The 25,344-nt window shown below is 39.0% G+C and overlaps 1 protein-coding gene across 1 annotated transcript; it reads right to left on the minus strand.

Annotated features, from left to right (window-relative positions):
* Positions 1–4,510: 4,510 nt before the first annotated feature.
* kcnv2a (potassium channel, subfamily V, member 2a) lies at positions 4,511–24,336 on the minus strand. Its single transcript, XM_057818809.1, has 9 exons — positions 24,045–24,336; positions 23,516–23,635; positions 20,556–20,734; positions 18,195–18,366; positions 11,482–11,686; positions 11,148–11,398; positions 5,835–5,951; positions 5,629–5,754; positions 4,511–5,531 (listed from the first exon to the last, which is right to left on the minus strand). The coding sequence occupies exons 1-9, from the start codon at positions 24,198–24,200 to the stop codon at positions 5,202–5,204; spliced, it is 1,656 nt and encodes a 551-aa protein (XP_057674792.1). The 5' UTR covers positions 24,201–24,336; the 3' UTR covers positions 4,511–5,201.
* Positions 24,337–25,344: the final 1,008 nt, after the last annotated feature.

Raw genomic sequence — 25,344 nt, forward strand, 5'->3', positions numbered from 1 at the left:
TCTTGCAACCTTTCGCCACATTTCAGGCTTCAAACATAAAGATATGAAATTTAATTTTTTTGTCAAGAATCAACAACAAGTGGGACACAATTGTGAAGTGGAACAACATTTAATGGATAATTTAAACTTTTTTAACAAATAAAAAACTGAAAAGTGGGGCGTGCAATATTATTCGGCCCCTTTACTTTCAGTGCCGCAAACTCACTCCAGAAGTTCAGTGAGGATCTCTGAATGATCCAATGTTGTCCTAAATGACCGATGATGATAAATAGAATCCACCTGTGTGTAATCAAGTCTCCGTATAAATGCACCTGCTCTGTGATAGTCTCAGGGTTCTGTTTAAAGTGCAGAGAGCATTATGAAAACCAAGGAACACACCAGGCAGGTCCGAGATACTGATGTGGAGAAGGCTTTGTGGAGATGTTTAAAGCCGGATTTGGATACAAAAAGATTTCCCAAGCTTTAAACATCTCAAGGAGCACTGTGCAAGCCATCATATTGAAATGGAAGGAGCATCAGACCACTGCAAACCTACCAAGACCCGGCCGTCCTTCCAAACTTTCTTCTCAAACAAGGAGAAAACTGATCAGAGATGCAGCCAAGAGGCCCATGATCACTCTGGATGAACTGCAGAGATCTACAGCTGAGGTGGGAGAGTTTGTCCATAGGACAACAATCAGTCGTACACTGCACAAATCTGGCCTTTATGGAAGAGTGGCAAGAAGAAAGCCATTTCTCAAAGATATCCATAAAAAGTCTCGTTTAAAGTTTGCCACAAGCCACCTGGGAGACACACCAAACATGTGGAAGAAGGTGCTCTGGTCAGATGAAACCAAAATTGAACTTTTTGGCCACAATGCAAAACGATATGTTTGGCGTAAAAGCAACACAGCTCATGACCCTGACACACCATCCCCACTGTCAAACGTGGTGGTGGCAGCATCATGGTTTGGGCCTGCTTTTCTTCAGCAGGGACAGGGAAGATGGTTAAAATTGACGGGAAGATGGATGCAGCCAAATACAGGAACACTCTGGAAGAAAACCTGTTGGTATCTGCACAAGACCTGAGACTGGGACGGAGATTTCTCTTCCAACAGGACAATGATCCAAAACAAAGCCAAATCTACAATGGAATGGTTAAAAAATAAACGTATCCAGGTGTTAGAATGGCCAAGTCAAAGTCCAGACCTGAAGACTGCTGTTCACAAACACTCTCCATCCAACCTCACTGAGCTCGAGCTGTTTTGCAAGGAAGAATGGGCAAGAATGTCAGTCTCTTGATGTGCAAAACTGATAGAAAAATACCCCAAGCGACTTGCAGCTGTAATTGGAGCAAAAGGTGGCACTACAAAGTATTAACGCAAGGGGGCCGAATAATATTGCACGCCCCACTTTTCAGTTTTTTATTTGTTAAAAGTTTAAATTATCCAATAAATTTTGTTCCACTTCACGATTGTGTCCCACTTGTTGTTGATTCTTGACAAAAAATTAAAATTTTATATCTTTATGTTTGAAGCCTGAAATGTGGCGAAAGGTTGCAAGGTTCAAGGGGGCCGAATACTTTTGCAAGGCACTGTATATATACAGTGCCTTGCAAAAGTATTGTATAAAAGTAAAAGTATTCGGGTGATGAGCTGTGTTGCTTTTACGCCAAACATATCGTTTTGCATTGTGGCCAAAAAGTTCAATTTTGGTTTCATCTGACCAGAGCACCTTCCACATGTTTGGTGTGTCTCCCAGGTGGCTTGTGGCAAACTTTAAACGAGACTTTTTATGGCTATCTTTGAGAAATGGCTTTCTTCTTGCCACTCTTCCATAAAGGCCAGATTTGTGCAGTGTACGACTGATTGTTGTCCTATGGACAAACTCTCCCACCTCAGCTGTAGATCTCTGCAGTTCATCCAGAGTGATCATGGGCCTCTTGGCTGCATCTCTGATCAGTTTTCTCCTTGTTTGAGAAGAAAGTTTGGAAGGACGGCCGGGTCTTAGTAGATTTGCAGTGGTCTGATGCTCCTTCCATTTCAATATGATGGCTTGCACAGTGCTCCTTGAGATGTTTAAAGCTTGGGAAATGTTTTTGTATCCAAATCCGGCTTTAAACTTCTCCACAACAGTATCTCGGACCTGCCTGGTGTGTTCCTTGGTTTTCATAATGCTCTCTGCACATTAAACAGTACCCTGAGACTATCACAGAGCAGGTGCATTTATATGGAGACTTGATTACACACAGGTGGATTCTATTTATCATCATCGGTCATTTAGGACAACATTGGATCATTCAGAGATCCTCACTGAACTTCTGGAGTGAGTTTGCTGCACTGAAAGTAAAGGGGCCGAATAATATTGCACGCCCCACTTTTCAGTTTTTTGTTAAAAAAGTTTAAATTATCCAATAACTGTTGTTCCACTTCACGATTGTGTCCCACTTGTTGTTGATTCTTATCTTTATGTTTGAAGCCTGAAATGTGGCGAAAGGTTGCAAGATTCAAGGGGGCCGAATACTTTTGCAAGGCACTGTATATATAATAAAACTGACTACATGAATATATCAACATTTTTAAGTAGTTTTTTTTTTTTTGTTGAAAAAATTCGCAGTGGCCTGAGGGCGTGAAGTTTGAAGTGCGATATAGCTAGGGATCACTGTATATTTTGTTTTTCAGCACTGCAAATGTAATAATTATGATATATACATATGGCGGAAAACACAGACAAGACTGAAAAAGCAGTTTGTGCTCTTGCACCCCTCTCTAAAATAAACTGCTCTTTGATAGAACAATATGTCTATATGCTGCTTTAGCAGATTCATGGCGCATTAAGCCCCTGAACTATTTTTAATCTGTCAGTTTTACCCTGAAAACCCCTGTTTACAGACACCGTGCAACCCCTTTTGTTTCAACCCAGCCATAAAACAAAAGTAATTATATTTATTATTCAAAATGTCATTTTTAGATAAGAATCATTGATGTCTAATATTTAGTTATGAAAAATTATTCACTCGCATATTTTGAACTTTTTAACAAAATATGTCACAATGAAAAAAATAGCATCTTTAAGTTCCGGATATCTACCTCAAAACTATTGCCTAATTGTATTTTTTTTTTTTTTTTCGTTACTGTTGCATTTCCCCCAATATTTTAGATGATAATCGATCCAAACACATGAAATTGAAAAAAAAAATGTTTAAAAGGGTAAATATATGAAAATCTCAACCACTCCTTGATGTCTGCGATTTCTGCATCGCGACCCTTGTTATATTACCATGTTTCACCCATAAAATCCCCACCAAAAAATCCGGCTATGGCCATTCACAGCTTTGTCTTGCCACTCAGTGATACATGCTACATGGAGTTTTTGGATCGAAACATGGTGAGTACGCGATAATATCTCAGTCATGGCATTTTTAATTCTGCTCTTTCATGCGCTCACCTCCAGATACGGATTCGCTGTTTATTTATTTTTTCTTTTAAAAAAAAAAAAAGCCCTCCTGTTCAATTTTTTCTTCCCCCAGAAAATTGAGATTTTAACTTCAAATCACCTGAGTGTTTTCCGCGGAAAATACTTAGGTGACTTGAAGTTCCGCTCTGAGACCCCCAATTTGGCCAACATGCATGTCTGATACATCATTGGTAAGCTTACAATCTCAATTTTCTGGGGGAAAAACATTTTTGAACAGGAGGGCATTTTAGGAAAAAAAAAGAAAAGAAAAAAAAACATTTTTTAAACAGCAAAACACTATCTGGAGGTGAGAGCATGCGAGAGCAGAATTACTGATGCCATTACTTTAACGAGATATTATCGCGTACTTACCTTGTTTTGATCCAAAAACTCCATGTAGCATGTATCACTGAGTGTCAAGAGAGCTGTGAATGGCCACAGCTGGATTTTGGGGGGATTTTATGGGTGAGATATGGTAATACAACTATGATGCAGAAATCGCAGACATCATGGAAATACAACTATGATGCAGAAATCGCAGACATCATGGAATGGTCGAGATGTTCTTTTTCATATATTTACCCTTCTAAACGTTTTTTTTTTTTTTTTTTTTTCAATTTTCCTTTGTTTGGATCGATTATTTATCATCTAACATATCGGAGAAAATGTGACAGTAACAAAAAAAATACAATGAAGCGACAGTCATGAGGTAGATATCTGACTTTTTTTACAGACGCCATTTGTTTAAAAGTTTGAAATATGCGAGTGAATAATAAGTCTTTTTTTTTTTTTAAACAAAATATTAGAAATCAATTAATGATTCTAAGCTAAAAATGACATATTTCAAATAATAAATATAATTAATTACCTTTATTTTATGGCTGGGTTGAAACAAAAGCGGTTGTGCTACGTCTGTAAACGGGTTTTCAGGATAAAACGGACAAATTAAAAATATCGGGGGGGCTTCATGTGCCATGAATCTGCTATGGCAGCATATAGACATATTGTTCTATCAAACAACAGTTCTTTTATCTTAAAATACAGCAGTTTATTTTAATGATGGGTGCAAGAGAAGAAACTGCTTTTTCAGTCTTGTCTGTGTTTTCCGCCATATATACTGTATAAAACAATGAATTGTACATCTATGTACACATCTTTGCATTTTTTAAAATACTCAGTTTTTTTGTAATTAAAAAAAGTTCGAAACATGAAGTAGCAAGGGACCACTGTATTCAGTGTTAGGGGTCTCACCTTGACCCCTTGTTAATGTCAACATCTTATTAGAACGAAGAGGATTAACATTCACAGTAGTCGAAAACTGTGTAAATGGTTTGATTACTATGAATGTTAATTCCTCACACGGGTGCTTGCGCAATATTCCATCTGGTCAGTTGGCACCTCTGACGCCAACATGCACACACTGGCTTGCCTCAGTGACACATTAACTCGCTTCCTCAGCATATCTCTGTCACGTCACGTGTACTCTTAGCATGCACTCAATCTAATGTTTGGATACGCCTGACGCACAATCTTGTTCCCATTCAAGATATTGTGACGCAGTTAGACTTAAAAAGTGGAAGTTGGAAAGTCATGGCTGGTACTTTTCAGACCACTGTTAAAGATATCAGGTCACAAATGTACTCTGTCAAATTATACAGAGGTAGAAGTTCGGTCTTACTTGTAACAATCTTTCTCACCACTCCTTATGTCTGACTTTGGGGTATAGATTATAGGGATGAATGTCCACGTGTCCTGTTAGCGTCAGGTTACGAGCGTGTGTGGCCTTGACAGACTCCAAAAGCTTTCCCCTCTGCTGCGTTAACGAATTGACACTGCAGTCGGGACGCTCTTGACTGATAACATTCCGCTAACTTCTTTGCTGCCCTTCGCGCAAACTGCAGATCGCCGCGAGCTTTGGTGACTGCTGCATACTCTTGTGACTTGAGCTTGCCGTAGTAGTCCGAGAACTTGTTGTAGAGCACAGATATGGGCATGCCGTTGAGGATGATGCCGAAGGCGATGCAGGCGAAGGCAAAGACGCGGCCCAGGTTGGTCTCTGGTAGCATGTCACCGTAGCCCACTGTGGAAATGCTGACCTGTGGCGTTACAAAGATAATAGCTCCTTCATCTGAAGTTTGCCACTCTGTTTGACCGGCTGACAAATATGTTAAGCATGAAAAGGTATAGACTCACAGCAGCCCACCACCATGCAAGTGGCATGGAAGTGAAGTTGGTGTTGGGAACGTCATGCTCGACAGTGTACACCATGGCTGAGAACACAAAGATCCCCATGCCAATAAACAGCAGCAAACAGCCCACCTAAACAGACACATACATACATAAGGTCTCAAGTTGTCCCGCTGAGGAGCAATCCATTGTAAGAACACAGGACGCGTGACCTGCTGGTAGCACTGTCTCAGTGTGAAGCCAAAGGCTCTGAGGCCTGTTGAGTGACGAGCCAGTTTTAGAATCCGAAAGATCCGCATCAATCGCATGATTTTCAGGACTTGGCCTAACTGCAGAAAGAACACAATATAGGGACAGTAGTCACTACAGTGGACAGCTATTCAGAAGTACGCATAGCCTACGACCTTTAGCTCTATAAAGAGCAAGTGAATATTTATGGCCATTAAGCCTCTGGTGCATAATGGTCATTACATTGGACAGCTTCTGAAACATACCTTTCTCTTTAATACAGAATCATGTTTGCCCTCCTACGGAAACCCTTTTACAACAAAAAATTATTTCCCTCCCCCTATTTTTTTCCATTTTCAAGCATTTTTGAAAAAGCTCTAGGAAGCCACGAGGGCAGCACTAAAGAGCCGCAGTTTGCCGACCCCTGGTTTAACTTCATAGCAACCTCTAGAGCAGGGGTGGGCAAACCGCTCCTCGAGGGCCACAGTGGGTCCTGGTCTTTGTTCCAACTGACCCAGCACAGATAGTTTAACCAATGAGGTTTCAGCAGAAATGAGAAGCACCTGACTGCAATCAAATGATTGCACGTGTAAAATAGCAGATTGGTGAAAAGGTGTCCTCTTAATGGGTTGCAACAAAAACCCGCACCCACTGCGGCCCTTTGTGGAATAGTTTGCCCACCCCTGCTTTAGAGTGCTCTCTGCTGCCATTCTCTATTGAGGTCAATTCAGTGGTCAGAGCAAGTAAATATCCTCTGACAATCTGCCAACCGTGTCGACCATAGCTGGCATATCCTGTCAATACTTCTATGCCCAAAGAGCTACAGTGGTACAAAAAAAAAAAAAAAAAAATATATATATATATATATATATATATATGTAAAAAATTATCGCGTTAACGGGCGGTAATTAATTTTTTAAATTAATCACGTTAAAATATTTGATGCAATCAACGCACATGCCCCGCTCAAACAGATGAAAAGGACAGCCCAGTGCAACGTCCACTTGTTACTTGTGTTTTTTGGAGTTTTGTCGCCCTCTGCTGGCGCTTGGGTGCGACTGATTTTATGGGCTTCAGCACCCATGAGCATTGTGTAATTATTGACAAAAATGGTGGGCTACTAGTTTATTTTTTGATTGAGAATTTTACAAATTTTATTAAACCAAAAACATTAAGAGTTTTAATATAAAATTTCTAACTTGTACTAACATTTATCTTTTAAGAACTAGTCTTTCTATCCATGGATCGCTTTAACAGAATGTTAATAATGTTAATGCCATCTTGTTGATTTATTGTTATAATAAACAAATACAGTACTTATGTACTGTATGTTGAATGTATACATCCATCTTGTGTCTAATCTTTCCATTCCAACAATAATTTACAGAAAAATATGGCATATTTTATAAATGGTTTGAATTGAGATGAATTTTTAAGCTGTAATTAACTCGATTAAAATGTTTTAATCGTTTGACAGCCCTTATATATATACATATAGTAATCCTTCACTGCTTCGCGCTTCAGACTTAGGGCCCTCAGTCCATCGTGGACTTTTTTTTCCAATTTAAAAAAAAAAACAAAAACAGACGAGCTGTCCCGAGCCAATCGCGTAGTCTCACTCTCGCTCCCTCCCACCCTCTCCCGGCTAAAAAAAAATACAAATGAGATGTCCCGAGCCGATTGCGTAGTCTCACTCTCGCTCCCTAGCTCCCTCCCCCTGCTCTTTGTTCGTCAGCCTGTGCACTGGAGTTGCTCATTAAAGGTAACGATGTTGACAAATGTTTGAGTTTGATCTTGCCAGAGCCGCTGACTTCAAAGCACCGAATGCGTCAATCATAGTTTAACTCAGGGGTTTCCAAACCGGTCCTCGAGGACCGCTGTGGGTCCTGGTTTTTGTTCATACCGATCAAGCACAGACCTTTTAACCAATGTGGTTTGTACTAAAACAAGCAACACCTGGCTGCAATCAACTGATTACACTTAAGAAACATCAGATCGGTGAAAAGGTGTGGTCTTGTTTTGTTGGAGTGAAATTCTGCACCCACTGCGTGGAATTATTTGGAGACCACTGGTTTAACTTAAACAGTTGCTGTGGCAACTCATTGTGTGTAAGGGAGCAGTTTGAGTGGACTCACTTAACGAAGCATTTACCGTATTGACCCGAATATAAGACGGTGTTTTTTGCATTGTAATAACACTGAAAAAAGAGGGGGTCGTCTTATATTTGCGTTCTAGACATTATACCCATTCACGACGCTACATGGCGCCAGATTTCATTAAAGCGATGTTCTGTCATGACATATCTTGGCTACTCTCCCCATTCACAACGCTAGATGGCGCCAGATATCATTGAAGCGATGTTCTGTCATAACAGATCTCAGCTACTCTTTTTAGTTTAACCAGGTTGCATTATTTTATGCAATGTTTTTCTTTATTCAGATTTGTTTCAAGAATACAGTTGCAGTTAGACTTCACTTTGATGGTTAATGCAGTTATTGCAATTTTGTTGTTTTATCACAATTTTTATTTACATTTTAAATTTTATTTTATATTTTATTTATTTTTATTATCTTATTTACCCACAAGGTTTATTTACATTTCAAAAACCAGAAGCCATTCATTTACGAATGTGATTGCACTTTAGTTTACATATTTAAATGTTCAGATATTAGGATTTGAATGAGGCAAAATAACATGCTTTTTCTCTCAAATATATTGTTATAATCATTTGTTTCGGATGTATTGTTATTATTTTCTGTATAAAAATTAATTTGGTGTTCAAAAAGTCTTTTTTCAAACTTGAGTCTTGAAAAAGAGGGGGGTCGTCTTATAATCAGGGCCGTCATGTATTCGGGCCAATACGGTAATAAAGCCAAGCATTTTTCTACTACAGTACTTTATTTTTGTGTAAAAATAATTTGGTGGGACAGTAACATGTTTAAAACATCATAATTATTACATTTGAAGTGCTTGAAAGCCATTTATTAACATATATAATAATTTTTTTAAATTATACTTGGGGGAAAAAAAGGTTGAAAAATGACGGATCACCGTATTATGACATCTAGGGAAAGATAATATGTTTGGAATATGAAATATGTGTATACTATGGAAATTTATTATTAACCATGTGTCCAATGAAGTGGACATCATTCCTCAGTATATTTTTGAACACGTTACACAATTGCGTCCCTGTTTTTAGGATTGATAATTTTAAATTAAAGAAATTATTTTGTAGACTTCAAAAGAAGCAAATAATATGGCAGTTAACAAATTTTCCATCCATCTTCAGTGATGTGCCAGACCTCGGTGCTTAGGTGTAGTAGTCACAACTAGAATTGTCATTGGTTTTCTTATTCAGGCCTATAAAGTGTGATCTTAGTGTTGAAATCTACCCAAACTTATTGGGTAAGAATGTTCATTGCAGTAAGCATGGAAGTGATCAAGGCTTTCTATATTCTCAATAGAACACAAGTTAATTCATTTTTGATAGTAAATTTACACTGTACATCGTCCTATCCACTGGATTGGACATGTAACCATGAAATAAAAATATATTTTTGAAAAATAGGAAACTAAGAGGAATAAAAACACACCAGAAAAAAATGTTGACCAAGGATTTCATAATTCATGCATCAGAGGGTTAAAAATATTTAAAGTTACAGGTACAGTGGTACCTCTACATACGAAATTAATTTGTTCCAGGACCTTGTTGTAAATGGTCATATGTCGAGCAGGATTTTCCCATAAGAATACATTATAATTCCATTAATTCGTTCCACAGCCCGAAAACCTACACTAAATCCTTAATAAATACTAATGGTAATATTACAAATGGTAATTGTGCATATAAAAACAATTATTATTATTATCATAATGATACAGTATGGTAATAATTCCTGTAATTAATGACTCTGGTTCTAATGTGGCGGATGTGTTTTGCGTGCTGTCCTGAAAACGTACAGTAAATCTTTAATAAATGCTGCTGGTACTATTGCAAATAGCAATTACACAGAGCAAAACAAAGAGAGTATGAATAAAAATCGGAATATTAATATAATAATTGCAATAATAATATACAGTACCTGTAATGTAACGGATCGGGTTCTACTGTACCGGATGTGTTTTGCATGGTGTACCTGAACGCACTCTGTGGCTGACTTGACAAGGTGAGGGAGGACTTTTTACTTTCACTTTGTTCAGCTGCGGCGGACGGCAGGCATGTTGTGTTGTACAAGTTCTGAAATAAATGATTAAAAACCTGGAGAAGCTGGCGATTTTACCACAATAATTATTGTCACCTTAACTTAAAAGATTGGCAGAGGTCAGAGGAAGACCGTGGAGATCATTGACATTCTACGACCATATTGTCGAGCCAGTTCACGGACGTGCACACCACGATCATTTTTCTATCATTTCCATCTTCATTTCAATAGTAAGCCTCACCTTTTCCCTTTTTTCACCACCTGCACTAGCATTCTTGGAATCCACGTTGATTTCTCGCACAAGAAAATCCGCCGTGCGCCCGTCTTGCGGGAAAACGCACTGCGGTGCTGTCATGAATCGTCGTTTTTCGAGCATGTCATCGGACGTAGAAACAAATGGCGAATCAAATTTTACGTCGGATGTCGAAAAGATTGTGTGTCGAAGTGATCGTATGTCGAGGTACCGCGTTAGTCCTCAGGTTACAATGTAACCGACTTACAGGATGTTGACTTTAAGATGCTGGATTCTCGTCTGCTATTTTGTCTCCAGTCGTTTAAAAAAAAGGTTTTTTTCATCATTTCAGAGCTTAGTTCACTGTAAAATGACACATGTTTTTGGATAGTTATTTTGAGATTTTGGGGGGTATTTAGGGGGTACTTAAAGGGTTAATTTTGACTTTCGTGGAAATTTGGGTTACGTCGCCAGCGTAGGAACGGAACTCATTCGTAACCCGGGGAATTTAAAATATATTTTGTAAAAGTTTTTAGTTGTATTTATAAATTTATTAATGCAATGTAATAACAAATGCACACTGGTTACGGCCCCAAGTGAAACAAATTTTTCCTCATAGTATTTAACTCATTGCATGCCATTGATGCTAAGAGACATCGAATTCATTTAAACCAGGAGGACTGCTCACGTTTCAGTGCCATTGACGGCGCTAGACGTCCAATCTATTTTAACTGGGAGGGGCAAATCAACATGAGAGACCTGTCATGTTAGGGTAAAAAATAATTTGTGCTTGAAAGGGTTAATAATTTTATTTTCTTCTCAATGTTAAGTCATATCGTAATCAGTAAGCGTTGCATTACCTTTCCGACACGTGACACAGTCTCAATGTCTACAGAATCCATGTGTGTGTCCTTTTCATCAAAACACTCCAGAACCATTTGCAAGTAGTGCGGCAGGATGGCGATCAGGTCAACTGAGTTGAGGACGCTGCGTCCAAAACTTCTGATGTTGGGAGTTGACAGCAAGCGGAGAACATACTCCAGGGTGAAGAAGGAGATGCAGAAAGTCTCCACATGTTCACCATAGAACCTGCCGCTCAACTGGCCAGATGCTGTCTGTAACACAAAATCAGACATGATAAATTATAAATTTTCATTCACCTCAAGGGATGGATGTAGTATCTTTTCCGCATTCGCCCCTTGTACTGCATTTCCTCCACGGTGTTCAGTGTCATGGCAACCAGTGAGATCAGGACAATAATGGAGGATGCGACAGCCATGAGCTTGGCAGCAACAGAGGAGAATGGCTTTTCCATCATGTTCCAGATCTTCCAGCGGGTGTGTCCAAAGGCCATGTTTTGATACAAGGCCTCATTTGCCTCCATTGCAACTATCTCCACCTATAGGAGACGGTAGATAAACACTGCTCAGGGTTAGAAAATACAGGGACGTTATGGTGGTTTCTAAACAGTCTGGGGGGCTGACAATTGTTCATCATTATATAATTTATTGCATTAATATTAGCGTTTCAACCACAAGCTTCACCATGTCAATGATATCTCGTCTGTTCAAACCTAATTCGTTCCAATCCCCTCAAAACTCAGACATAAATCTTTTTTAATGCAGAAAAATCCATCAAAACATGTAACAAATACATGGTACAATTAGATTATTGCACAATAAACATAAAATCAGTTGTGCATAATGTAAAAAACCGATGATAGAGTAAAGAATAAAAGTAAATACACTGATGTAAAGCTGTCGGAACACGAGGGGCGAATGAAGATGACGCTGGGATACACACATACAATAACCGTAGAGGTCACTCTTAGCCAATTGGATGCCAGGGATGCTAGGCAATAGCCAATGGCAGATCAGGTATGTTACATTCAGTAAACTCTGGGAGCTGCGACAACCAGCCGTACTGTATTTTTGCCTTTCGTATCCTGCAATTTCTTTAGTAACAAGAGGCGTGTCTTAACCCAGAAATTCTGTATGTAGAGACATACGTAAGTAGAGGTACCATTGTGTTTGAGTCATTTAAACAGATTTAATACCTCATACAGAACTTTGATACAGGTAGACAACAGGGCTTGATGGCATAAACTTGTCATGTGGAACTTTATTATAGGTTTAAATATTGATATTCATTCATTCATTCATTTTCCATGCCGCTTTTTCCTCACGAGGGTTGATAAAAAAAAAAATACTAACTGCATACAAAATATATACTCAAAATACCAAAGTAGTATATGACCAATTTCATAACCAACAGTCTGTCAGCAATGTTCAAGTTTAGCATAGTATGACAAATTATTAGCGCCAGGATTTGTGCGATTAACCTTTTTAGGGACAGCTAATCAAAAGGTGGCACTTAAGACCTTAAACCTTCTATAGAGAAAGTGACTGCAGTATTTTTGGTAATTTATTATTTACACGTTAAGACCTTTAATCCTTTATAGAGCTAGTGACTTTTGTAATATTAGCAATTATGCATATACTATTATCTATTTAAATGAGTAATCATTGTATTATTTTATAGACTTACAGTGGGGAGAACAAATATTTGATACACTGCCGATTTTGCTGGTTTTCCCACTTGCAAACCATGTAGAGGTCTGTAATTTGTATCATAAGTTCTCTTCAACTGTGAGGGACGGAATCTAATACAAAAAAATCCAGGAAATCACATTGTATAATTTTTAAATAATACATTTGTATTTAACTGCATGAAATAAGTATTTGATACATTACCAACTAGTAAATATTTCGGCTCTTAGTTCTTTTTTAAGAACCCCTCCTGTTCTCCACTCATTACCGGAAGTAACTGCACCTGTTTGAACTTGTTACCTGTATAAAAGACAACTGTTCACATGCTCAAACAAACAAACTTCAACCTCTCTACAATGGCCAAGACCAAAGAGCTCTGTAAGGCCATCGGGGATAAAATAATAGACCTGCACAAGGCTGGGATGGGCTACAGGAAAATAAGCAGGCAGCTTGGTGAGAAGGTAACAACTGTTGGAGCGATTATTAGAAAATGGAAGAAGTTCAAGTTGACGGTCAATCTGCCTCGTTCTGGGGCTCCATGCACCATCTCACCTCGAGGGGCATCACTTATCATGAGGAAGGTGAGGGATCAGCCCAGAACTACACGGCAGGACCTGGTCAATGACCTGAAGAGAGCTGGGACCACAGTCTCGAAGAAAACCATCGGAAACACACTACGCCATCATGGATTAAAATCCTACAGCGCACGCAAGGTCCCGCTGCTGAAGCCAGTGCATGTCCATACACGTCTGAAGTTTGCCACTGACCATCTGGATGATCTAGAGGAGCAATGGGAGAAGGTCATGTGGTCGGATGAGACCAAAGTTGAACTTTTTGGTCTAAACTCGGCTGGTCGTGTTTGGAGGAAAAAGAAGGATGAGTACAACCCCAAGAACACCATCCCAACCGTGAAACATGGAGGAGGAAACATCATTTTTTGGGGGCTGCTTCTCTGCCAAGGGTACAGGACGACTGCACCGTATTGAGGGGAGGATGGATGGGACTATGTATCGCCAGATCTTGGCTGACAACCTCCTTCCTTCAGTGAGAGCCCTGAAGATGGGTTGTGGCTGGGTCTTCCAGCATGACAACGATCTGAAGCACACAGCCAAGGCAACTAAAGAGTGGCTTCGTAAGAAGCATCTTAAGGTCCTGGAGTGGCCTAGCCAGTCACCAGATCTGAACAGGATAGGAAATCTATGGAGGGAGCTGAAAGTCCGTGTTGCCTGGCAGCAGCCCCGAAACCTGAAGGCTCTGAAGAAGATCTGCATGGAGGAGTGAGCCAAAATCCCTGCTGCAGTGTGTACAAACCTTGTCAAGGACTACAGGAAACGTTTGGTATCTGTAAAAGCAAACAAAGGTTTCTATACCAAATATTAAGTTCGATTTTTGTGATGTATCAAATACTTAATTCATGCAATTAAATGCAAATTTATTATTTAAAAATCATACACCGTGATTTTCTGGATTTTTGTATTAGATTCCGTCCCTCACAGTTGAAGAGAACTTATGATACAAATTACAGACCTCTATATGCTTTGCAAGTGGGAAAACCAGCAAAATCGGCAGTGTATCAAATACTTGTTCTCCCCACTGTACAATAACCGTAGTGGTCCCTCTTAGCCAATTGGATGCCAGGGATGCTAGGCAATAGCCAATGGCAGATCAGGTATTTTACATTCAGTAAACTCTGGGAGCTGCGACAACCAGCCGTACTGTATTTTTGCCTATCGTATCCTGAAATTTCTTTGGTAACAAGAGGCGCGTCTTAACCCAGAAATAGACATACGTAAGTAGAGGTACCATTGTGTTTGAGTAGCCATTTAAACATGAGTCATTTAAACAGATTTAATACCTCATACAGAACTTTGATACAGGTAGACAACAGGGCTTGACGGCATAAACTTGACATGTGGAACTTTGTTATAGGTTTAAATATTGATATTCATTCATTCATTCATATTCCATGCCGCTTTTTCCTCACGAGGGTTGATCAAAAAAATACTAACTGCATACAAAATATATACTCAAAATACCAAAGTAGTATATGATGACCAATATCATAACCAACAGTCTGTCAGCAATGTTCAAGTTTAACATAGTATGACAAATTATTAGAGCCAGGATTTGTGTGATTAACCTTTTTAGGGACAGCTAATCAAAAGATGGCACTTAAGACCTTCTGTAGCGAAAGTGACTACAGTATTTTGGGTAATTTATTTTTTACACTTAAAGCAGTAATATGAAGTAATTTCATAACATGCCAAATAGGGTCACAATTAAAGTAATTAAACATTGTCCAACAAATACTACATTTCCCATGATTCACTACGTGACCTGCGCGCTCGCTGATTCGCTGCCAGACATTAAAAGCAACACGCATGTTGTTGTCACCTGTCAGTGACTCTTGTACGTAAAACACAAACTAGAAGGCTATCAAGCGATCACCGTGAAAGAAACGCCGAACCGTACAAATGCAATGCAATGCTTGGAGCATGAAGGTGGAAATACATACAAATACAAATAAATGTGCACAAACACACCGGTGGTGTGTGTGTCTCTTACTGCAATGTGACCGTGAATTACTGTGACGCCGACCCGCTTATATGCACATCCACGACCCGTTTCTCGATTGACAGTGGATTAACCCTTTCGGACAAGATCGTAGATGACGCACAATTTGAATACGCTTAACCTAGCGAACGCAGCAACAACAACTATGATCGGGGAATGCCACGAGTTAACTTTCGGCTAACGTTGCTAGCTTATACTTTTCATTCCACAACAGTTGACCGCTCTGCTTTGACAAAGTCATCAGTCATCTATCCAAAAATCAAACTTACTTTTTGGCAAAACCTTGATCATAAGCAGACCGGTTAACCCTTTAACACCTAAGCCTATTTTGGCCGAATTTGCATGCATTTGATGTTGCCTTTATATTTCAAAGAAAAAATTGTTCACAATGGCCAAGTTGGGTCCCTTTTTTAAGGACACCTTGAACTTCATGTCCAAACTGTTGTTTTCTTCACTGACCAATTATAATCCACATTTTGGAATCAAAAAGACAAAAAAATCCCTTAATATTTTTTTCAAAATTTGTAATGTTGATGTCCCATTGACAACCAAACATTCTCTACCAACCGTTTTGAAGCTTGATAATATTTATTCAACTTGTTAGGATAAACATTCAATAGAAAAAAATAAGATTGAATACTTTTATGTTTGACAATTCAACACAAACAGCAAGTATGGTCATAGGCGTTTTTGGCCTTTACGTATACTACGGTCAAAACAGGTTATATACAGTACAAAATAGTGAGGAAAAAAATAATATAGATCATCTAACACAAAAAGGGTTTGGGGGATATCTCTTTGTGAAGTTCGGTATTATACCCATCACCTTATCTAAAGTATATACGTACATGCAATCAAGCTTCTCGATCACTCATCTTTATAAAAATTGAAAAGATTATAGTGAAGAAAAAATATATATAACATTAAAAAAAAGTATTTTCAAAAATATTGACAAGTAGTTCAGTTCAATTCAAATTTTTTGGCATACGACCCAATAAAGTTTTTTTTGCGCAGTCAATAAAGCTTCTGAATGAACAGGTCACGGAGCTGCGTCACACACAGCGTCACACAGCCTACTCTTTCGCCATTTGAGCGCTGCTGTCACTTCTACTTGCCGAGACACCAGCTCATCCCAGGAAAACAACGACAAATACGGCTCATCTTCTTCCTTGAGTTAATGAAATAATGCGTTAGCTTGCGCTAAATTTAGTTTTAGATTCATTCTGCACGTTTCAAAGGGAAACGCTCAATCCAACAGGTGTTTCGGCACAACACCGGCCGTTGCTTGCTTCGCATGCCTCCTTTTCCTTAGTTGGCGCCTCACTCGGAAATTTATTAAAAATGTCCACATTCGGTTTGTCCTTCTTGACATCACAACAGCTCTTGGGGATTGGGATATGTAGTCTTTTGTGCTGCTTTCGGTTTTGAAAAAGGACAAATGATGGAAATATGGAGATAGATACATGCTCCATGCAGCGTTTTAATGCATATTTATGAGTGCATTAAAACTATAAAACTCAAATGACATTATCTCCCGTTTTTCTTGGTCGATTGACTTCAAATAAAAACTGGTGTGGACATCAACTTCCGCACTTTCAAATGAGACCAACCAGCGGCACGTGGATGACGTAATTACAGCGTGACGAAGCTTCAAAGACGACATGCGTAAACGCGTCGCTGCCGACATGTTCGGTGTTAAAGGGTTAAGGAAGCAGGCATCTTCGAAGTGTTTGCATCAGAGAACACTACTAGATGATGGCGTGAAATTCATTTGCTTCGTGCGAACGAAAGATGTCCATTTACGTGCCCTGCTATCCTTTGGCCACTCATACAACTTTTCGTTTGAGTGAGAACAAAACATCGCCACACACCGCCGTGGCATCTTGCAGAGAAGCAATGCAACAAACAATACTGTTCTATGGCGCACTTCCCCTCGCACTTCCCGGTGTGACGTAATTTCTGAAGATTACCGAAGAAAAGCATTTTCGTTGTCAAGGGCGTTGCTATGGGTTAAACAAAGAATCTGGAAGGGTTGCGTTAAAAAAAAAAAAAATGCTTATAACTGTTTAGCCATTGATATTATTCAAAAACATGGTTGGCCAACCTTACTTCACATTACTGCTTAAAGACCTTTAATCCTTTATAGAGCTAGTGACTTTTGTAATATTAGCAATTATGCATATATTATCTGTTTAAAATGAGTAATTGTATTTTATAGACTTACCTTTTTGTCCATAATCAACTAATGGCAACAGAAGTTCAATTCCTTTAAACCAGGAAGATTGACACTGAATGCTCATGTGCCACTGAAAGCGCGAGACGTCTAAACCATTTTGACTGGGAGGAGCGAATGAACGAAGGGTTAACAATGACATGTTGGTAACAGTATGCCAAGAAGAAGCCTTTTCTCCACATGCCATCTGCCAAGAAGAGAACTGATTTAGGTCAGACACACTAAGTAATTCAGCACACACGTGAGGCAAGTAAAATGCAGTAATGCAGGGGGATTGGAGTAGATGACATTTCTTTGTCAGTGTAATTCACAAGGTGAGGTTCATTGTATCAGTTATCTTTGATAAACATGTTTATCCGTTTATTCTGTTACTAATTATTGGATCTTTTTCTGAAAGAACAGAAGGCCAGATCAAGACCAGAAAAATGATGGTGCAGGATTATCTCGTCAACATATTTCCAAATAATTTTCTTTACGTTGCATTCTGATTTAGCAATTGAAATTTTTGCTATTAAAAAATGGAAACAATTTCTTTGAAAAAGCGGACCCACCTCCGCCATCAGCTGCTTTTGTATTTTTAGCTGCTCGTTTAGCTCGTCCTGCCTCTCCTCGAATGAGATGCGACAGCAGCGATGGCTGTTCTTGATCCTGACGCCCCAGTAGTTGATCTCCTCCAGGAAGTTGCGGGGGCAAAGTTCATCTTTAATCCACAAGACCCCAGTACTGGGCAAAGGAAACAAGAGGTCTCATAGCCGGAGATTGAGGGGGGCCAGGGGGATGTTAGTGCTTCCCTGGTGGCCGAAAAATGCCATTGCATGTAATTGAGTTTCCTAAAAATGAATTTAAAGGGGAACTTCAGAATTTTTAACATAAAGCTTAATCTTTTAGTTAGCGGGGGTTTAATTAGTTGGTGGAGTTGATTTCAACAAATTCCGTGCACTTTGTTATTTGTTAGTTTCTGGGCTCCAAAGTGGCTAAGCTAGCGTGAGTCAATGGTGCCTGCTTAGCATACCAATAAAAAACAACATTATGCACGCATGAGAATCACCGATGACCCCTGCAATCAATAGTGTTGGCTGTTTTCAGGATAAAGTTATTAAAACTTACCATTTCATGTCAATAATTGTAGAATGAAAAGAAATATTTGTAATCCAGCAGCTCTGCAGGGAACAGGTTGTCTATGTAAGCAGGGCGGAGTGATATCACATCGTTTTTTTTCACCACTGATTTTTTTGTGGGAGCGAAAGGGACTCCCCAGCAGACTAGGTACGAGTGGCAGAAGCACTTCTCTCTGTGGTGGTCGTAATACGAATTAAAAAAAAAAAAAAAAAAAAGTCCTGCAGAATGAAATTAATGCCGGCAGTTTGTGTGACATCGTTTTGGCCACAGGGGTATTTTGAACAATGATCGTCATTTTGACTTCATTTGAATATGTTAGATCTGTTAATATTTTTTATTGGCATGCCAAGCAGGCACCATTGACTCTAACCATTGACACTAAAAAAAAAAAAAAAAAAAAAAAATCCCCCTTTAAAATAAAGACCTAGCCGTTAAAATGTTATCCATAATAGTTGTAAAACGATGAAAACAAAAATTTATGAAGTGAACAAGAATCCTACAAAGTATTTCACAATGGGTCAAAATAATTTTTCAAACAGATCATGTGACTAACATCTTAGAGACTGTTCTTAGCCAAAACTACACCTGAGGAAGCAAGATGGATATTTAGAATTTCTTTAAACCTAAGCTTTCAAAAGCTTCAACAACAACTGAGCGTGAACTGAGGACTGAACAGTGTTGAGATGTACAGTATATGGCAGAAAACACAGGCAAGGCTGAAAAAGCAGTTTCTGCTCTTGCACCCCTCTTTAAGATAAACTGCTGTATTTTAAGCATAAAGAACTGTTGTTTTTGATAGAACAATATGTCTATATGCTGCCATAGCAGTTTCATGGCGCATTAAGCCCCCAAACTTTTTAATTTGTCCATTTTACGCTGGAGACCCCTGTTTACAGACACATATTTTGTTTTAACCCACCAAGTAATTATATTTATTTAAAATGTCTGTCATTTTAGCTTAATTAACGTTTAATATTTAGTTAAAAAAAAATGTTTTTTTATAAAATTCACTCGCATAACTTTTAAACAAATTACGTCACAATGAAAAAAATAGTGTCTGTAAATACTTCACAGATATCGACCTCATAACTGTCACTTAATTGTATTTTTTTGTGACTGTCGCATTTTCCCCGATATTTTACATGAAAAATAATTGATCCAAACAAAGAAAAATCGAAAAAAAAAAAAACTTTAAAAAGGGTGAACAGTTGAAAAACTAAATCTCGACCACCCCTTAATGTGTGCGATTTCTGCGTTGCGATCCTTGTTATATTACCGTGTTTCACCCAAAAAATCCCCCCAAAGTCCCGTTGTGGCCATTCACAGCTGTGTCTTGACACTCTGTGAGGCCTGCTACACAGAGTTTTTGGATCGAAACAAGGTAAGTACGCAACAATATCTCGTTTAAATCGATGTCTTCAATTATGCTCTCTCATGTTCTCACCTCAAGTTAGGGTTTAGGGGTTTAATTTTTTTGAATGCCCTCCTGTTCAAAATTTTTGTCCCCCCCCCCCCCGAATTGAGATTTTAAGCTTTTCAATGATGTATCACACATGCATTTGAGACCATTTTGAAATTTGGCCAAATTGGGGGTCTCAGAGCGGAACTTCAAGTCACCTGAGTGTTTTCCGCCATATATATTTAAAATTAGTCCTATTGCTGACACTGCATTTTAAGGTCGTCAACATTTGCCCCCCCTTACAAAAGTCAAATTCCACTCCAACAGTGGTCTGGTGTCTTTTGAGGTTTTTTTTTTTTACTTTAATTTGGTCCCATGTCCCAAATTGTTATACCTATAAAAGTTGAAAATATTCTGGAAAATGATGGGGTCCCGGTCAAAGAAGAACTCATTGCTGCGGACAATGTAGTCGTCACAAAGTTCCAACTTCTTGTTATGGTCTGTATATGTAGCAAGGCGGCCAATCCGTGTTTTGGGGTACCTGACAGCTAACCTGTAGGGCAGGTGGTACAACTGCAAAATAAAAAAAAATAAAAAAATATGAGGAAACATCTACGGTGCTGACCAAATGTATTTGGCACCCCTGCAATTCTGTCAGATAATGCTCACTTTCTCCCAGAAAATGATTGCAATTACAAATGCTTTGGTAATAATATCTTCATTTATTTTACCTGCAATGAAAAAACACAAAAGAGAATGGGAAAAAATAAACTATCCTTTTTCACAAAACTCATAAAATGGGCCGGACAAATGTATTGGCACCCTTTGAAAAATCATGTGACGCTTCTCTAATTTGTGTAATTGACAGCACCTGTTACAGGTGGCACACAACAGGTGGTGGCAATAATGAAATCACAATTGCAGCCAGTTAAAATGGATTAAAGTTGACTCAATGTCTGTCCTGTGTCCTTGTGTGTACCACATTGAGCATGGAGATAAGAAGACCAAAGAACTGTCTGAGGACTTGAGAAGCAAAATTGTGAGGAAGCATGAGCAATCTCAAGGCTACAAGTCCATCTCCAAAGACCTGAATGTTCCTGTGTCTACCATGCGCGGTGTCATCAATAAGTGTAAAGCCCATGGCATGTGGCTAAGCTCCCTAGATGTGGACGGAAAAGAAAAATTGATGAGTTCAAGGAAAGATTGTGCAGATGGTGAATAAAGAACCTCGACTAACATCCAAACAAGTTCAAGCTGTCCTGCAGTCAAAGGGTACAACAGTGTCAACCCGTACTAGCAGTTAGCGTCTGAATGAAAAGGGACTCTATTGTAGGATACCCAGGAAGACCCCATTTCTGACCCAGAGACATCAAAAAGCCAGGCTGGAGTTTGCCAAAACTTACCTGAGAAAGCTAAAAACGTTTTGGAATAATGTTCTCTGGTCAGATGAGACAAAAGTAGAGCTTTTTGGGAAAAGGCATCAACATACTGTAGAGCAGACATATCCAAAGTCCGGCTCGGTCAAATTTCATCCGGCCCCCAGCATCTGTCATAAAATCAATTACGTCTGGCCCACACACAGACTTAATAAATTGGTTAGCAGTACTGCTATCAGCATATGAAGTATCTTACACACTAAATGCTGCTCCTCATTTACCCACGAAAGGCAGCAGCACTCTAAGCAACATTACTACCAATTTTCTAAAATGGCGACAATCAACAACGAAAGTCAGAAGCACTCTAATCAACATTACCCCGTGTGGCCCTTTACTACCAATTTTCTAAAATGGCGACAATCAACAACAAAAAAATTGACTGCGACGGCAGACGGTTCAAGGATAGGTGGAAATTAGACTTTCTTCACTAAAATACGCAACAACTGTCTGTCTCGTTTGCAAAAAGACAGTTGCTGTTTTTAAAGAGTTCAATGTGAGGCGATATTACCAAACAAGACACGCTGACATGTACGACAAGATTACAGGGAAGATACGTAGCGAGTAATTGAAGCAATTTGAAGCTAGTTTAATTTCACAGCAGCAGTATTTCGCAAGAGCCCGAGAGTCGAAAGAGAATGCCACAAAGGTTAGTTGCGAGATTGTTGAAATTATTAATTAAAAAAATATTAAAGCAAATGCGACACACAGAATGGCTTGCTAAAATTTGCTTAAATATATTGTTCGGCATAAAGGACGTCAGCCAAGGTCGGCCCCCCAAATTTTTACCGCACCAAATCTGGCCCCCTTTGCAAAAAGTTTGGACACCCCTGCTGTAGAGTTTACAGGGAAAAAAACGAGGCCTTCAACGAAAAGAACACTGTCCCCAAAGTCAAACATGGTGAAGGTTCCCTGATGTTTTGGGGTTGCTTTGCTTCCTCTGGCACTGGACTGCTTGACCGTGTGCATGGCATTATGAAGTATGAAGACTACCAACAAATTTTCCAGCATAATGTATGGCCCAGCGTGAGAAAGCTGGGTCTTCCTCAGAGGTCATGGGTCATCCAGCAGGACAATGACCCAAAACACACTTCAAAAAGAACTAGAAAACGGTTTGAGAGAAAGCACCAGAGACCTTTAAAGTGGCCAGCAATGAGTCCAGACCTGAATCCCATAGAACACCTGTGGAGAGATCTGAAAATGGCAGTTTGGAGAAGGCACCCTTCAAATCTCAGAGACCTGGAGCAGTTGGCCAAAAAAGAACAGTCTAAAATTCCAGCAGAGCATTGTATGAAACTAATTGATGGATAACGGGTGCGTTTGTTCGCAGTTATTTTGTCTAAAGGTTGTGCTACCAAGTATTAGGTGGAAGGTGCCAATACTTTTGGCCGGCCCATTTTTGGAGTTTTGTGTAAAATGATCATGATTAGATTTTTTTTTTCTCTATTGTGTTTTTTCATTGCAAGCAAAATAAGTAAAAAGCATTTGTAATTGCAATCATTTTTTGGGAGAAATTGAGCATTATCTGACAGAATTGCAGGCGTGCCAATACTTTTGGCCAGCAGTGTAACTACCCTACTCGACCCTTTCACTTTTTTTTTTTTTTTTTATAAATCCTTACAGGGCACTCATTTAACTCACTTGCTGCCATTGTCGGCCATAGATATCCAATGCATTTTGACTGATATATAATAATAAATTTAAGTTTTCTTCAATTACAAAAAATGGTCACTATAAAGGGTTATCTTTTGAATATTTGTCGACTGACCTGTCCCTGAAAGGGTTAAAACACATGGTATTAATGTTTTGAATTCAGTTGATCACCATCGCTAAAATGATTGAAAATAAATAGGGAAAAAAAAACATTTTTTACTGTGTAAGCTATTACAAGGTAATGTAGAGAAATATTGAAAGAACTTACAGTTCCACCAACATTGATGTTAAGTGTGAAGTGCTTGGCGGGAGAAAGCAGCACATGAGGGGGCGATGCATCCTCCTCTTCATCCTCAGCATAAAGATCATAGATGTCCTTGCCTAGATCCTATACAAAACATGCCAATGTGAACAAGAGGAATCTTTTGAAGCAGTATGCAACAAAGCAAATCATTCCTTAATCCACATCACCACACTAGTCAATGTTACATGTTGATTTTTCAAGTTGGTTTTATTGAAACAATATTTAGGTTAAAATGGCACAACGGCAAATCATTTATAAGCTGTCTGTTGCCTTTCAAAGTATGGAACAGTGACAATAACTCAAAATACTGAATAGGAGCATTTTCAATTCTAATTTAATAAAAGGTTATTTAATACTGTACAATTGGCAGAGATAATATGCAACTTTTGTAGGTTGCGTTATGAAGTGGTCCACATAATGCACGGTAACAAATCTCATTACAACATAGTAAATTTCATTGCATTATTGAAAACAACTTTAAGAGTTGACTGACCTGCATAGAATTCCATGGCTTTACAATGATCCTGGTCAAATCCACAAAGTCGTCTGGTTCCCTGAAGGCTACAGTTCGGCTGCCGGGTTTGTAGCCAGGGAACAAACTCCTGCTGCGGGCTCGGAGGCGTCTCAACATGTTTCCACTCTCATACATGAACTTGTGAAAACAATTTAAAATGTGAGCAGTTTTGTCAAAAAGAAACAAAACACCATTGGGCTTGATTTACATAATTAATTCAGGCAGAAATCTCAATGTCACAAAAACATTTGAGGTATGAAGCTGCTCTGAGATGATCTGGGTGCTTAGGGCGTTTCAGATGGCATTATACGTTCACTTATCTCTTGATCCCTCTCCTCCCACTCAAACCATCACATAATTTAACCAATCGGATTGACTATGGCTGTATGAAATGCATTGCATGTTAATCTTAACAATTGAGCAAGGCCTGCATTTTCATAAACTCGGGATGTCCCGATCGCATATTTTTGCACCAAAGTCCAAGTCACCTGATTGAGAATCTGCAGAGTCCCGATCAGATTTAAAAAAAAAAAATTGTTCATAAAAAAGTTAACATGTTGCTGTCCCACCTTCATAATGCACTTTCAAACGAGACTAACAGAAAAGTGGTCTTTATTAACCCTTTAACACCTAACGTGTCAGCGTCGACACGTTAATGTAGAACATCTTTGAAGCCTCGTCGCACTGTACTTACGTCACACACTGGTTGGTTGGTCTCATTGGAAAGTGCGGAAGTTGCCCGTTATGAAGTCAATCGACCAGTTAAAAGGGGAGAGAACGTCGCTTTATTGCCCTCATACATAAACACATGGTCCATGCACCATTTTAATGTCCATATTTCCATTTGTCCTTTTTCAAAACTGAAAGCACTACAAAAAACTACATATCCCAGGAGCTATTGTGAGGTCACGAAGGACAGACGTAATGTGAACATTTTTAATAAATTGCCGAGCGAGGCCCCACCTAAGGAGAGAGAGGCAAGATAGCGAGCGACTTTGATACGTGCAGAATGAATCGAAACCTAAATTTAGCGCAAGCTAATGCATTATTTCATCAACTCAAGGAAGAGGATGAGCCAGATTTGTTGTTGCTTTCTTTGGATAAGTCGGCGAGTTTGGAAGAGTGACAGGCTGACGGCGCAAACAAAGAGTGGGCCTTTTAGCTTGTTCAAGGGGGAACTGAGTGGCAAGTCTGAAAAAAAAAAAATCAAACTAGTTTATTGTCAATATTTTTGAAAATACTTTTCAATATTTGATTTTTTTCACTATCAGTCTTAACA

The sequence above is a fragment of the Corythoichthys intestinalis genome, chromosome 17 (assembly GCF_030265065.1).
Source record: "Corythoichthys intestinalis isolate RoL2023-P3 chromosome 17, ASM3026506v1, whole genome shotgun sequence".
Classification (NCBI taxonomy): Eukaryota; Metazoa; Chordata; class Actinopteri; order Syngnathiformes; family Syngnathidae; genus Corythoichthys; species Corythoichthys intestinalis.

Excerpts from the sequence above, each read along its gene's own strand:
- kcnv2a (XM_057818809.1), bottom strand. The coding sequence starts at position 24,200 with ATGTATGAGAGTGGAAACATGTTGAGACGCCTCCGAGCCCGCAGCAGG. Across the intron at positions 11,399-11,481 it reads GGAAATGCAGTACAAGGGGC|CATCTGGCCAGTTGAGCGGC; the intron begins GAATGCGGAAAA and ends TGTTACAGACAG. Across the intron at positions 5,952-11,147 it reads CTGTGTCACGTGTCGGAAAG|TTAGGCCAAGTCCTGAAAAT; the intron begins GTAATGCAACGC and ends TTCTTTCTGCAG.